At 32.6% G+C, this 13,840-nt stretch overlaps 1 protein-coding gene across 1 annotated transcript; it reads right to left on the bottom strand.

The window, feature by feature from the left end:
* Positions 1–1,604: 1,604 nt before the first annotated feature.
* LOC114722494 (UPF0481 protein At3g47200-like) lies at positions 1,605–3,173 on the bottom strand. The gene is made up of 2 exons (XM_028908541.1): positions 2,339–3,173; positions 1,605–2,212 (listed from the first exon to the last, which is right to left on the bottom strand). The coding sequence occupies exons 1-2, from the start codon at positions 3,171–3,173 to the stop codon at positions 1,605–1,607; spliced, it is 1,443 nt and encodes a 480-aa protein (XP_028764374.1).
* Between the last annotated feature and the right edge of the window lie 10,667 nt (positions 3,174–13,840).

Raw genomic sequence — 13,840 nt, 5'->3', positions numbered from 1 at the left:
TTTTAAATCATAGGTTTTGGTCCCTCAACGAGCAAAATAGTCCAAATATTCATTAATTAAAGTTTTTTTTCCCAAATCTTATCCCTGTTACAACTTATTAGAAAAAACTTCAAGTCTAAAATACTCCTATAGTCCTGTTTATAAGATAGAGAGAGAAATTTTTTTTAATCCTATTTATAAGTGACATCATTAAATTTTTACTGTGAATGTACTATTGCGTCCTTCATTTATTAGTGTAGATAGTTATCTTTTTTGAAAGATATATATTAAAGAGGGGTAAAGGTGGAAAGTTATTATATTTTAATGAAGAGTTAATGCATTTTATAGTTTTTCTTGATCTATGTGAAATATGCTGGAAGTATCTTATAAATAGGACCAGAGGAGTAATGTTTTTCAATACCATTAAGTAAAGATAAAATTACCAAAAAAAAAGAAAAAGAAGAAGTTTATTTCCAAACAAAAGCAATGAGTCAGCCACCTTATCTAATTTCTTGATGTGGCTTATAATAACGATGAGGCTTATAATGTCATGTTCATTAGGGGTGGATATTTTAAAGTGAAAGACATGAATGCATAGATATGTTACCGACAAGTGGTTAGTTGCTTCTTTTCATCACATTTGTACACAATCAATATGAATTGTTGAGGGGCCTAATATCCATGTGATAAAATCTAATAGGCAGACATAAAGAAAGCAATAACTACGTATAATAATGAGGACAGTACCTTTGCACCCCAATGTGACAGGAGTAATGTTATTTGAATTTGCCTTTGAATTTATGAAGAAAACAAGAATAATTTGCCTTTGCACATTGTTATTTATAAATTTTTTGAAATATAAAATATATTAAGCGAAGTAGAGGTAGAACAGATAAATGTAGATAACACGTACGTCGGAAGATGTTCTTCATACAACACAATTACGGCCCCTTTTAACTTCGAATAAGCAGGCAAAGGTAAAGCACAACTGAATGAATGATGCTAACAATGAAAAATTCTCCAGGATAAATATAGCGTCTCTATCTTCATGGTTCCTGTCCTTTCACTTTTATTATGCTAGCAATGATTTGTATTTATTTATCTGAACAAATTTCAAAACACTTCACTTGTGCAAAATACTATTTTTACCGCGGCCTTTTCCCATCGGTCTGATCAAATCGCTTCTCCGTTGCATCCACCTAAAAACCTTGCACTGAGATTGGCAATTGAGATTGATATCTCTCGCAGTTTTCTGGCAAATTTCTTTCGCTGAAATGTCCAGACAAGCTCATTCCATCAGCAAAAACATTTTTTTTTTCCAAATTTCGGTTCAATTTTCCTTTGCTTAATTCATATTGATGTCACGTTTCATATTGCAGAGTTTTATAAATAAAGTGGAGTTTATAAGCTTACGAACTCTCCCATTAAGCTTGTATTTATAACACTGATACTTTTAACAGAAGATCCATGTTCACGGAGATGTAGTGTGATACAGGTGAATTTGAAAATATTACATCATTGACTTGGCTAAAATAAAAGGAACACGGGTATTTAGACGTGGCTTTTATTCAACGCTAGCATCCAAGTAAACACAATGAATTCCTCACGTGCTTTTCTAAATCTCACTAGCCACGTGCTGCATAAACGGTCTGCATAATAGTGAGAGCAAGCAGAATTGCACCGACAACAACTCCGACGATCCTCCATGGAGTGCCCAAATAGATACGTACGAAACTGCGAAGCCAGTTTATTGCTTCGCTTCGAAGCAATTCCAGAAAACGCCTCCAATAATGCCACGGCATTCTGAAAACGAAGACACAACATCCCGCCACACCATTCACCTTCGCTTTGTTCAATCTCTTGCATACTTTTCTGTATCTCGGATCCATTTGTTCTGCCCCAGTTGTGATGCTTTGAAACATCTTCACGAAATGCTCGTCCTTAGCCTCCTTATGCACTTTTATAACTCCTTTGTCTTTAAGCAGTTTGAGGTCATGAACAGAGCAGACCAAACCTTTGAAAAAATAAGCGTAGGAGGTGAATTTGTAGCCGATTCCAGTCACCCCGATTTGCTCCCAAGCAATCAAATTCCTCCATTTTACTTCTGTTGTTTCTTTTATGTGCAGTGTCGGGATTATCAGTTCTCGCTGCCTCTCCTTAAATTCTATTTTAAATTCGAACTTGTCCGTGAATTTCCTGAGTACAGAGGCCACAGTTCCTGGGGTGTCGTTGCCTACATTGTTGCAAATTTGGTGAGGAGCTATCTCGCTTTTAAAGATGAAATACGACTTTTCACTGATAACTCAAATAGGAGTATAGTAGTAATAAGGTTAAATTAATTACTTTAACAACATATTACCTTTAGAATCGTCAGTTTGTGAAGCCGTAATTGTGATTCCAAAAGCCTGGAGCTTTCTAGCGCCGCGCAGCAGTTGTAGTTTATCTTTCCCTGGTTCCACTTCTTTATAGGGATCAGGGGAGCACAAATGGATGAGATGAAGGAAATGATAAACACCTTCTGAAAAGTCATCAGCTTTGCATTTAAAGAGTGACTCGGCAATATTTTCCGGAGAAAGTTTGACCTTACTGCCAACTTGCCGAGAAAGTGCATGCAGAGGGGCAAGTTTTAGTTGCTGAGCATCCTCCAGATGTTCGAGAAGTGTTGAGGACAAAGTTGTGAGGACGAAGAAAGGGATTTGGTTGTCGACCACAGTGAGATCAGTGAGAAGACGCAAGTTCATTTCCTCGTCAACACTTTCCTCATGCTTAGTGAGCCTAATCAGATGCTCTAAGAGAAAGCAGCCATCAAGTAACATCATTCTGGCGAGCTCCTCTTCTCCGATGTCTATTGTCTCCCCGTAGCTCGCTCGAATTTTACTCCCCATATCTTTAATGGCCTTACTGCACCTTTGAACGGTCTCCGGCTCCAACGTCAGCGTTGGAAGGCAAAGAAGATGGTGCGCGTAAAGCCATTTGCTCTCTTCCGTGATTTGGGTGTCTCTTCCGGTGCCCCTATGAATGGGTCCGATGGCCAAAAGCTTAGGCCTGTAAGTGTAGCTTTTGTCTTTGTCTTCGGCTTCTCGAAATTTCTCTGGAGCCCTGCAGATGCTGCATGCCTTTACTTCTTTGTCATGTACGCTTCCCAGCGTGATTGTAATTTCATGGATCCATTGATCTCCATTAGACTCTGACATTAGGCCTTACAGACCACATGATTAAGTTAATTTGTGAAAGAAAAACAGAAAGAATGAGAGAGCGGGCAATTAATTGCAGAGTGTGTGTGTGTGTGTGTGTGTGTGTGATACCTGATGAAACTCAATATCTCTTCACCTAATTGATTTCCGCTTCGCCAAAGTGGCCGGATCTGCCCTTGTGAGCCTCATATCGCCGTTATTTATAACCCGTAACTAACCAGACTCTTGGACTCACATCCCGCCCAGTAAAAAATAAGAGGTAAAAAAATAAGAAACAGAAACAACACTGATAAAATAAAAAGAGGCATGGAATGCATAGAAAATTTATGACTTAGTTATGGATAATGGAACTTGTATAAAATTTGAGCAAAACACGTTATCTTGTTGGTTGCAGTGGCTTTCTGGAAAGTGGAGGGAGAATAGATGAATAGGAAAGTGGTACATAACATCTTAAAAATAGGGGCAACACTTTTTTTTTTTTTTTTGCACTCTTAAAACTCAAGCCAAGACAACAATATTATATAACATCACTTCTCCAATTTTTAAATCCAACCTAATAAAATTTTCTCTGTTCTCTTTTTTCCTTCATTTCCCTCGTACTAAACATAGAGCAAGTGGCTTAGAGAGGTTTCCTTCCCCCCTCAAGCAATCAAAACAAAGGCAATATGTTTTTGTGTTATCTCTCGGTGCAGTAATGAGGGGCATTGCGGTGAATAAACTACAAATTTTAAATTTCGAATTATATTATATTGTTTTAATTTTGTTAATGAATAACTTTCTAAAATACTATTTATTCCTATTTGAAGTTATATATAATTTTTAAATTATTATAACACTAAAAAGTTATAGTTTAAACCTGTAAGTCTAATAAAAAATATTAAATTATTATTGGATTCCAATTTCTTTTTTATAAAGTTAAGCCATATATAGTGAAATACCCTTCTAATCCATGAAGAATGTTAGGTAAAAAAGAGGCAGCGAATACAGGTTTAAATCTCAGAAAACGCACTTGTTAGAATTTAATCTTAATACTCTTAACCTGATAGAGATTAGTCTTAATACCAAAGTGATTTGAAGAGACTCTGATTTACAATAGTAGATTACTCATATCTAGTGGATTAGGTATTGTGAGTTTTACTTAATCTCTATTTTTTTTAAATTTTGTGCTGTGCAATGATCATATGTATAAACAAATGCAAATAAGGATATTCTGTGAATGTCTGAATGATAAACAAATGGGTCCAGAAAGAGAATTTTCTCTTTATGATTTAAAAGTAAAAATCTATATAACCAGAGTTCCTGAGCAGTGGGATATGAATCAGGATAGAGTTTTCCAAAGCGTGCAGGATGCTCTCTCGACTCTCGCTCTCGTCCTCGCCCTCGCCCTCAAAGTTCCCTTCTCTTTCTTTGGTGTTATTTCGGAGTCCAGATCGATTCTCCAGTCTGGTGTGGGCAAGACAACTCGAATTCATTCCAGGTATGCTCGAAATTCTTCATTTTTGAGGTTGAGAGATGACTATGAGCTCTTCTAAAAGTTAAAGAGAACGATCACGTGATGACAGAGAACAATGGAGGAAAGGGATACGGTCAATGGAACGAGATCATGGACGAACAGCCGAAGAACCCCACTGGGCGGGAAAGTGATTCAACACCTAACGTACCATCTCCATCGCCCGCTTTGGAATGGATTGCGGTGAAGCGGCTGAAAGCTTTGTGCAGTATCAAGGAGCCGACGGTGAACGACGGAATAGAGATGGTTGGTGCAGCGAATCTTCTGAAGCGTACGAGATCCTCATGTCGTGAGACTCAGCGCGCCAAGGAACAGGCTGAGAAGGCCGCCATGGTGTTGTCTCAAGCGGAGCATCTTCGCATCAGGGGAGTGGAACTACTCTCTGAGAGCCAAAAGTCGTTTGAGAAACTACTCTAATTTGCTGCAGCTCCCATATGTATGATAACTAAGCGTAGGTTTTAGACCTTCGCTACGCCAAGTTGTCAAAGTGTTTCAATAAGGCTCTGGCCACCTGTAGTTTTTTTTTTTTTTAATTTCCTTTTGTTCTATCTTCTGGTGTGTATGTGTAAGAAGTTTCTCGCTTCTGCTATGAGAATAAGAGGGCTCTATCGGGTTAACCATAGAGAATGGAACCCTGTTATATATCTACATGTGTATGTTGATTTGATCAAGCTAGCTCATTGATCTATGAGGTTGCCGAGTTTGCTGATCTGATTTAATTTGTCAATTCTCTTCTCCAAAACCAAAATTGCTTGCAGTTGGAATTTTTCTCTTTCCCTCCCTTTCCTTCTTTCAAAATATACTCTTAATAGGCACCAAGTGCAAGCTTTAATTTGCGAGGTGTTGCCTTTTTTATTAAGCTTATACTCTCTCTCTCTCTCTATGATCCCTTACAGAGTGTTCTTTTAGAAAGAATTAACGGTGAATACAATTATTCTTATATGTGAATTAGTGACGAGGGGTAAAGATGAGGGGTTTTAACGTTACACTATTTAGTTTAGGAGGGGCAGCAAAGGTAAATATTTTTATATGGACAGTTTCATCCTCATTTTATTTGAGAAAATTTTCAGTTAGCATCCTCTGAACAACCTTAGTTTCCAAAAGCTCTATAAGCTTCTGAAACTTCGTTATATTCCTTTAACCGAAATGGAATTAAATATTATGGGTGGAAAGACAACTATGCCCTCGTGGTTTTTTTGGGGGGTAAAAAAAGATCAACCGCTGGGGTGCTGGTAGTCAGACCCCTTACCTCACGCATAACATTTAATCCTATTCTGGTGAGTCAATTTGATGCATATCGTGAAAAAAATTGCATATGTTTAAATTACTTAAAGTCTTTCCATAATTTTTTTTTTGAAATTTTAAACAAATTGATTTAAAACAAAAATAAAATTAAGTTGCGAGTTTATATAATGGTAGCCTACTCCATGTCTCTTAAGTCTGATGGATTGTTCAGAAAGCAATAACATTGACCGAGTGTAAGCCAAATTAGATAGTGTTAGGTCATAGCATATACGCATACAAATCTTTTAGATAGCGTACGGACTTTCAACATGTAAAGGAGATAATTTCCAATTGTTTTGGCATTTGCCATGATGATAAATAAAAGTTAAGGGCAATCGTTATATCACGTGGAGCTATATCTCTCTAAACCAGTGTCCACATATGATTGATTATATTTTGCATTATTTATCTTACATGTTTACATTGAAAAGATGCATGCAAGTGCAACAGTATGATTAGAACAAGCTATTTCTATATTTATATGATGTTTACTACAATGTTCTTTGAATTATGGGGGTCTACTCGTGTAATTTCTCAAGAAAATTAGCCAAAAGTTTTTTATTAGAAAAATTAATTGTGTGAAGATACATAGAGATCTAAGTTTTTTAGTGTGGGCAACTCCTTTTTAGAGGATGCAACTATTTTATAATTGTACATAAATATCTTTAATTTTATAAATTAAAAATAAATAACATATAACTTTAAAAAAAAAACTGGCATCCTCTGAAAATAGCTTGCGTGTTGGTTTTAAAACAAATTTCAAATACTTCTACAAAATTATTTTTTTGAATAAGAGACTTTAGACAAATTTCTCATATCTGTCATGTTTATTGGGGATGGATATTTAAAAATGAAAGATATAAATGTATAGAAATGTCACTAACAAGTAGCTAGTTTTTTTTTTAATCACAATACACAAAATTAACCAAGAGCACATTTCGTGATCAATAGCAATCTGGACCAATCTGGCTGATTTTGTATAACTCCAAATCGAATTTAAATGGGTTAATATAATATTTGGTTTCTTGAGTTTGTTTTTATTTTAGTTTTGATTTCTCAAGTTCTAAATTATGGGTTTTGTTCCTTCAAGATAGTCCAATTATCAAAAAATTAATTGTGTGAAGATATATAAAGGTCTAGATTTTCTATTGACGCACAACTCATTTTCAGATGATGCAACTATTTTATAATTTTACATAAATGTCTTTCATTTTATAAATTAAAAATAAATAACATATAACTTTAAAAAAAAACTGGCATCCTCTAAAAATAGTTTACGTGTTGGTTTTAAAACAAATTTCAGATACTTTTACAAAATTAGTTTTTTTAATAAGAGACTTTAGACAAATTTCTCATATCTATCATGTTTATTGGGGATGGATATTTAAAAATGAAAGATATAAATGTATAGAAATGTCACTAACAAGTAGCTAGTTTTTTCTTTTAATCACAATACACACAATTAACCAAGAGCACATTTCGCGATCAATAGCAATCTGGACCTATCTGGCTGATTTTGTATGACTCCAAATCGAATTTAAATGGGTTAATATAATCTTTGGTTTCTTGAGTTTGTTTTTATTTTAGTTTTGATTTCTCAAGTTCTAAATTATGGGTTTTGTTCCTTCAAGATAGTCCAATTATCATAAAAATTAATTGTGTGAGGATATATAAAGGTCTAGATTTTCTAGTGATGCACAACTCATTTTTAGATGATGCAACAATTTTATAATTGTACATAAATGTCTTTCATTTTATAAATTAAAAATAAATAACATATAACTTTAAAAAAACTGGCTTCCTCTAAAAATAGCTTCATGTTGGTTTTAAAACAAATTTCAGATACTTTTACAAAATTAGTTTTTTTAATAGGAGACTTTAGAAAAATTTCTCATATCTATCGTGTTTATTGGGGATGAATATTTAAAAATGAAAGATATAAATGCGTAGAAATCTTATCGACAAGTAGCTAGCTTTTTCTTTCAATCACAATACACAATTTACTAGGAGCACATTTCATGATCAATAGCAATCTAGACCATTCGGCTCATTTTGTACGATTCCAAATCGAATTTAAATGGGTTAATATAATCTTTGGCTTCTTGAGTTTGTTTTTATTTTGATTTTGATCTCTCAAGTTCTAAATCATGGGTTTTGTTCCTTCAAAATAGTCCAATTATCATAAAAGTTAATTGATTGAAGATGCATAAAGATCTAAGTTTTTCAGAGATGCACAATTCATTTTCAAATGATGCAACATTTTATAAGTGTATATAAATGTCTTTCATTTTATAAATTAAAATAAATAACATATAACCTAAAAAAACTGGCATCCTCTAAAAATAGCTTGCCAATTGGTTTTAAAACAAATTTCAGATACTTTTACAAAATTAGTTTTTTTAATCAGAGACTTTAGACAAGTTTCTCATATCTGTCATGTTTACTGGGGATGGATATTTAAAAATGAAAGATATAAATGCACAGAAATGTTACCGACAAGTAACTAGTTTTTTCTTTCAATCCTAATGCACAATTAACTGGAAGCACATTTCATGATCAATCACAATTTGAATCATTCAGCCTATTTTGAATGATTCAGGTTGAATTTAAATGAGTTAATATAATTTTTGGTTTCTTAAGTTTGTTTTTATTTTACTTTTAGTAGCTCAAGTTTTAAATCATAAGTTTTGTTCTTTCAAAATAGTCTAAATTTTTATTAAATTATAAGACCTATGTTTTATATGATAAGAAATTTGAGGGATTATAACAAAAATAAAAATAAATTTAAAAAACTAAAATTATATTAACAGTACTGATCAAGGAGCAATTAAACACGGATGTTGGCGGATGTTGGCGGCCCTGATGAGTGATGACCATGTCCTAAAATTGATTATTCTAAATATTTGTTGCTTTCTTTATGTACGTCTATTAAATTTTAGCACATGGTTATCAGGCCCATCACCAATGCATATTGATAGTATAGTGTGAAAGAAAGGAAAAAACTAGCCACTTGTCGCATTCATATCTTTCTCTCTTAAATATCAGCCTGTCACTGGCATGACAGCTATGAAAAATTTTACAAAAATTCTTAATTAAAAAAATTAATGTTATCCTGTAAATGTAATGGATGCAATTTTTTTTAATAGTAACATGCAACTTATTTTTAATTATATGCAAAATGAGAGATATTTATATACAACTAAAAAGAGGCTTGCATTATTTGAAGATGAATTGCTTGCGGGTAAAAAACCCTGGGTCCTTAATTAAGTATTGTTAGGCAATTAAATTTTCTAATGAAAAACTTCTCACTATTTTTCACAGAAAAGAATTATGCAAGTGCGCCCCGTATTTCATGCCACCGCCAGTTGTAGCGAAGGGCCTGGACCACCAGTTGTAGCGAAGGGCCTGGACCACCAGTTGGTTGTCCCAGATAATACTGGATATTGATGAGTCCACAGGGTGCATATCGTGAAAAAAAAAAAAATTGCATATGCTGCTCTCCTTTTTTAAGTAATTTAAATTAAAATAACTAATTTAAATTACTTAAAGTTTTTCCAAGAATTTACGTTTTAAAATTTTAATTAAAATTGATTTAACACAAAAATAATATCATAACTAACCAAAGTAGGTCCTTTGTCATGTACTCCTCCTATTCTTAATATAGGATTTAATTGAAAAGTTAACATTAGTCATATATATATAACTTATTTATATATTTATCAATTTTTTAAAATTAACCTTATTAATATCCTCCTAAGAATAATTAAGTAGGAGAGGGAAGAACAGAATTAAAAAAATATTTAAAATGTTTTAAAAAAATATATCATACTAATTAATTTAATTAAACTTTTAATTTACTTAAATTAATTAATTAGATTTTAAATTAACAAGAAGAATACTTTCCTTTGGGCGACGGGATGTGAAAAGTAACTTTGTGACCACGCTGTCCTCATAGGGATGACGTCATTTAGGTGACATAGGCATTCCCCACAACGCAAATACTAATGTAAATATGCAAACAAAAATGATAAAAAATACCTTTTAAATTTTAAAAGGATAAATTGATTATATTGACTACTCTTGTAATAATTTTGACATGTCAAAATCATCTATCTATCATTTTAAAATTTAAAAAATATTTATGCAGTGGGAACTTTTATGCGTTGATCCCAAAATTCATTCTTGTGTTAACTAGAATTTGGGATGACTTACATTAATTAAAAATGTTTATCAAAACTTAACATAAACGCTATGAAATTCACAACTTCTTGATGTTGTAATTGCCGTTCACAGAGTTGGAGCCTTTTATTATCTTGTTAAGGAATATTGACTAAGTTGCGAGTTTATATTACATTACCCCTCTCTGTGTCCCAAAATTTGGATGGATTTTTCTTGAAGCAGTAACATTGAGCGACTGTAAGCCAAATTAATGGGTGTTATAATTCATAGAATTTTGGTATTTGCTGCGGCAATAACAAAAATTAAGGGCAATCGACACATCATGTTGAGCTGTATCTCTCAGAATCAATCATGTTGAGCTGGTCCACACATGATCAATTATATATTGTACATGTTTACAATGTTCTTTCTATATTTATATGTTGTTTATTACAGTGTTCTTTGAATTATGGGACCTATCCTTGTAATTTCTCAGGAAAATTAGCCAAAAGTTTTTTATTAGAAAACTTAATTGTGTAAAGATGCATAAAGACCTAGGTTTTTCAGCGGTGGGCGTGCAACTGTTTTTTGGATTGTATGCAAATGTCTTTTGTTTTAGAAATTGAAAATAAATTGTATTATAACTTAAAAAGAATTGGATCCTCTAAAAGTAGCTTGCGTGTGGGTTTAAAAACAAATTTCAAATACTTTTACAGAATTAGTTTTTTTTTAAATAAGAGACTTCATTAATCAAATTTCTCAATATTTAAAAGTGAAAGACATAAATGCACTGAAATGTCACAAACAAGTGGCTAGTTTTTCCTTTTTATCACAATAACACAATCAAATATAGTTGTTGACGGAACGGATAACCATGTGCTAAAATTAATTATGGAACCCCAAAAAATTTAATTATTTATAGTCCTTTGAATAGACAATCAAAAAAATTTAAAAAGAAATACTTATATTATTCTCAATGTAAGATCTAATTAGCTAATTTGAGTGAATTAAGGATGTTAGTTAAATTAGTTAATATGATTTTTTAAAAACACCCTAAACGTCTTCCTTAATTTTTTCCTTTCTTTTCTATTTTATCATGGTTAAAGAAATATTAATAGAATTAATCTGAAAAAAATTAATAAACATATCAAATGAGTCTTATATATGGGACCAATATCACATTTCCAGTTCCTTCTTATCCTGTATTAATTAAGGATTACAAAAAAAAAACCACCCCACTCCTTCATCAATTATATACCCACCCACACAACGAACTTGCCATCCTCCTCTTATATTTCCTTAACTGTGTAGGGCTGAGCTCATGGAGCTGACATCATTTAGGGGATGGATGCTTAAAAATGAAGGACATAAATGCATAGAAATGTCAACAACAAGTAGTTAGTTTTTTTTTTCAATCACAATATACAATTAAAGGGGAGCACATTTCATACTCAATCGCAATTTTAACTATCCAGCAATTTTGAATGATTCAAATTGAATTTAAATAGGTTAATATAATTTTTGGTTTCTTAAATTTATTTTTATTTTGGTTTTAATCCCTCAAGTTCTAAATCACAAGTTTTGTTCCCTTACAATAGTATAAATTTTCATTGGATTATATGATAATTTTTTTAAATAAAAAAATTTGAGGGGCCAAAATCAAAATAAGGACAAATTTGAAGGACTTAAAATTGTATTAACCTAATTTAAATTTTTTATATATTTTAATTAGTTTTTTGTTTTGATAGATGCAAAATTTAAAATAAATGTAATCTTATAACTAATACTTCTTTAAAAAATAAATTTATCGTTAAAAAAAATTATATATTAAAAATTTTAAATTTTGAGTACTTTAAATTGCATCCTGCCAAAACCACGCCCTCAATCTGTTTTTGGTTTCTTGAAAACGTGGGCTTTTTTTTTTTTAAAAAAAAGATTATTTGATATGAAAAATGGAACATACAATACTCATTTTCCCCCCCAAAATGAAGGCTCCTGCTCCATGATCCCTTGCTTAAAGACATCAATATTGTTTTTATTGAATGTACAGTAGTTTTCGAATTACAGCGGGCGTGTGATATATTGGTAAGGAGTTTGTAGGGGCGATATTCGAGGAGGATGGTATTTTTTTTTGGGGGGGGGGGGGAGGGTGATAAATATGTGATGGAATATGGGTGGCAAAGTTGGTATTTAGCTTCCCCGACGGGCAGCAACAAAGGGGTGGAGCACAGGGGCAGAACAAGTGGGTGAGGCTAATGAAGGGAGAGGACTCAAATTCAACCATTTGAGCTGGAAAGGTGAGAAAACGGGTGTGGCTGATGGCGAAGGGTTGCGTGCATCACAAGTGTGGTCTTTGATTTTTGGGGCATCTGGGACCGTCGCTTTCAGATCAGCCTCAGTTTCTGGGACCGTAGCTTCTTCCATTTTCACTTTCCAACTTCACGCCCCCCCCCCCCCACATTCTTCCCGCTTCATCGTTCCTCTCCCAATTTATTTTCTTCACGTAAAGGGGGAAAAAAAAAAAGGGATGGAAAGAAAGCACTTTCATTGGTTGATTTTGGACGTGATTCGCGTTCTTGATCCGCAAATAATGTGAACACCTTGAACCTGAGGGAAGCCCTTTGGCGTTAGAAAAGGCCACTCGCCCCCTAATTTACAGACGCGTGAAGTTGGGTGCCTTTATATAAACCCGCAACTTAATTAATATTCCCTCACAACATAATAATAATACTAACATTGTGAACAACAATTATAATATCAACAAGTTGTGAATTTCATAGCGTTTATTTTAAGTTTTGATATCCATTTTTAATTAATAAAGGTCATTTCAAATTCTATTTAAACATACAAATGAATTTTAGGATCAACACATAAAAGTTCCTATTGCTTAAATATTTATTTTTCCATGGTCGGGCCCTTATATCCTTCATTTGCATAATTGCGGTAAAGTATGGCTATGTCACCTAAATGAGTTCAACTGCACGAAGAAAGTGTGGTCAAAATTACTTACACAGCCCCCCTCCCAAATTATGATATTATATTATTGTTAGATAATTTAAGCCAAATATTTTGATTTAAATTATTTAAAAAGCGTAGCAACATATGCAGTTTTTTTTTTGTCAGCAATTTTTTCCCCTCGATATGCACCAGATTGACTAATCAATATCCAGTATTATCTGAACCAAACGGCGGTTTGAACACTTTGCTGCTATACGCGAATATAATAATGAAATACTACCTCCACTCTCTAATATAAGTAATTCAGCGGACTAATTTGAGAAAATTAAAAAATTACTTAATTATAATGTATCAGTTAAATATAATATTAAAAAATATTTATATATTATTAGATTATTATAAGCAATATAAATTAATTTGTAAAAAATAATAAATATAGTTTTTAAAGCAATTTATTTCACTTTTTTTAATTTTTCTAAATTAATCAATTAGATATTATAATTTAAGAATAACTATCAAGTTTTAATATAAGAATAACAACCTTTTTTTCAAGAGAATGACGAAGAGCCTTCATATATTAACAACTCAATCGTAGGGAAAAAAACTGAAACTAAATATCAAGTATGCAATTTTGCTTGGAAAATAAAAAAGAATAACACATATACCATACAAAATAGCATCTATGCTTTCAATTATTAACAATTAGAACTTAAAGATTAACAACTAATTTTAGTAAAATCAAGTTCAAAATTTGCTA

This window comes from Neltuma alba, unplaced genomic scaffold, assembly GCF_004799145.2.
Source record: "Neltuma alba isolate B1F8T4 unplaced genomic scaffold, ASM479914v2 tig00012095_pilon, whole genome shotgun sequence".
Taxonomy (NCBI): Eukaryota; Viridiplantae; Streptophyta; class Magnoliopsida; order Fabales; family Fabaceae; genus Neltuma; species Neltuma alba.
Note: the sequence above shows the minus strand (reverse complement) of the source record. Positions and strands in the feature narration are given on the sequence as shown.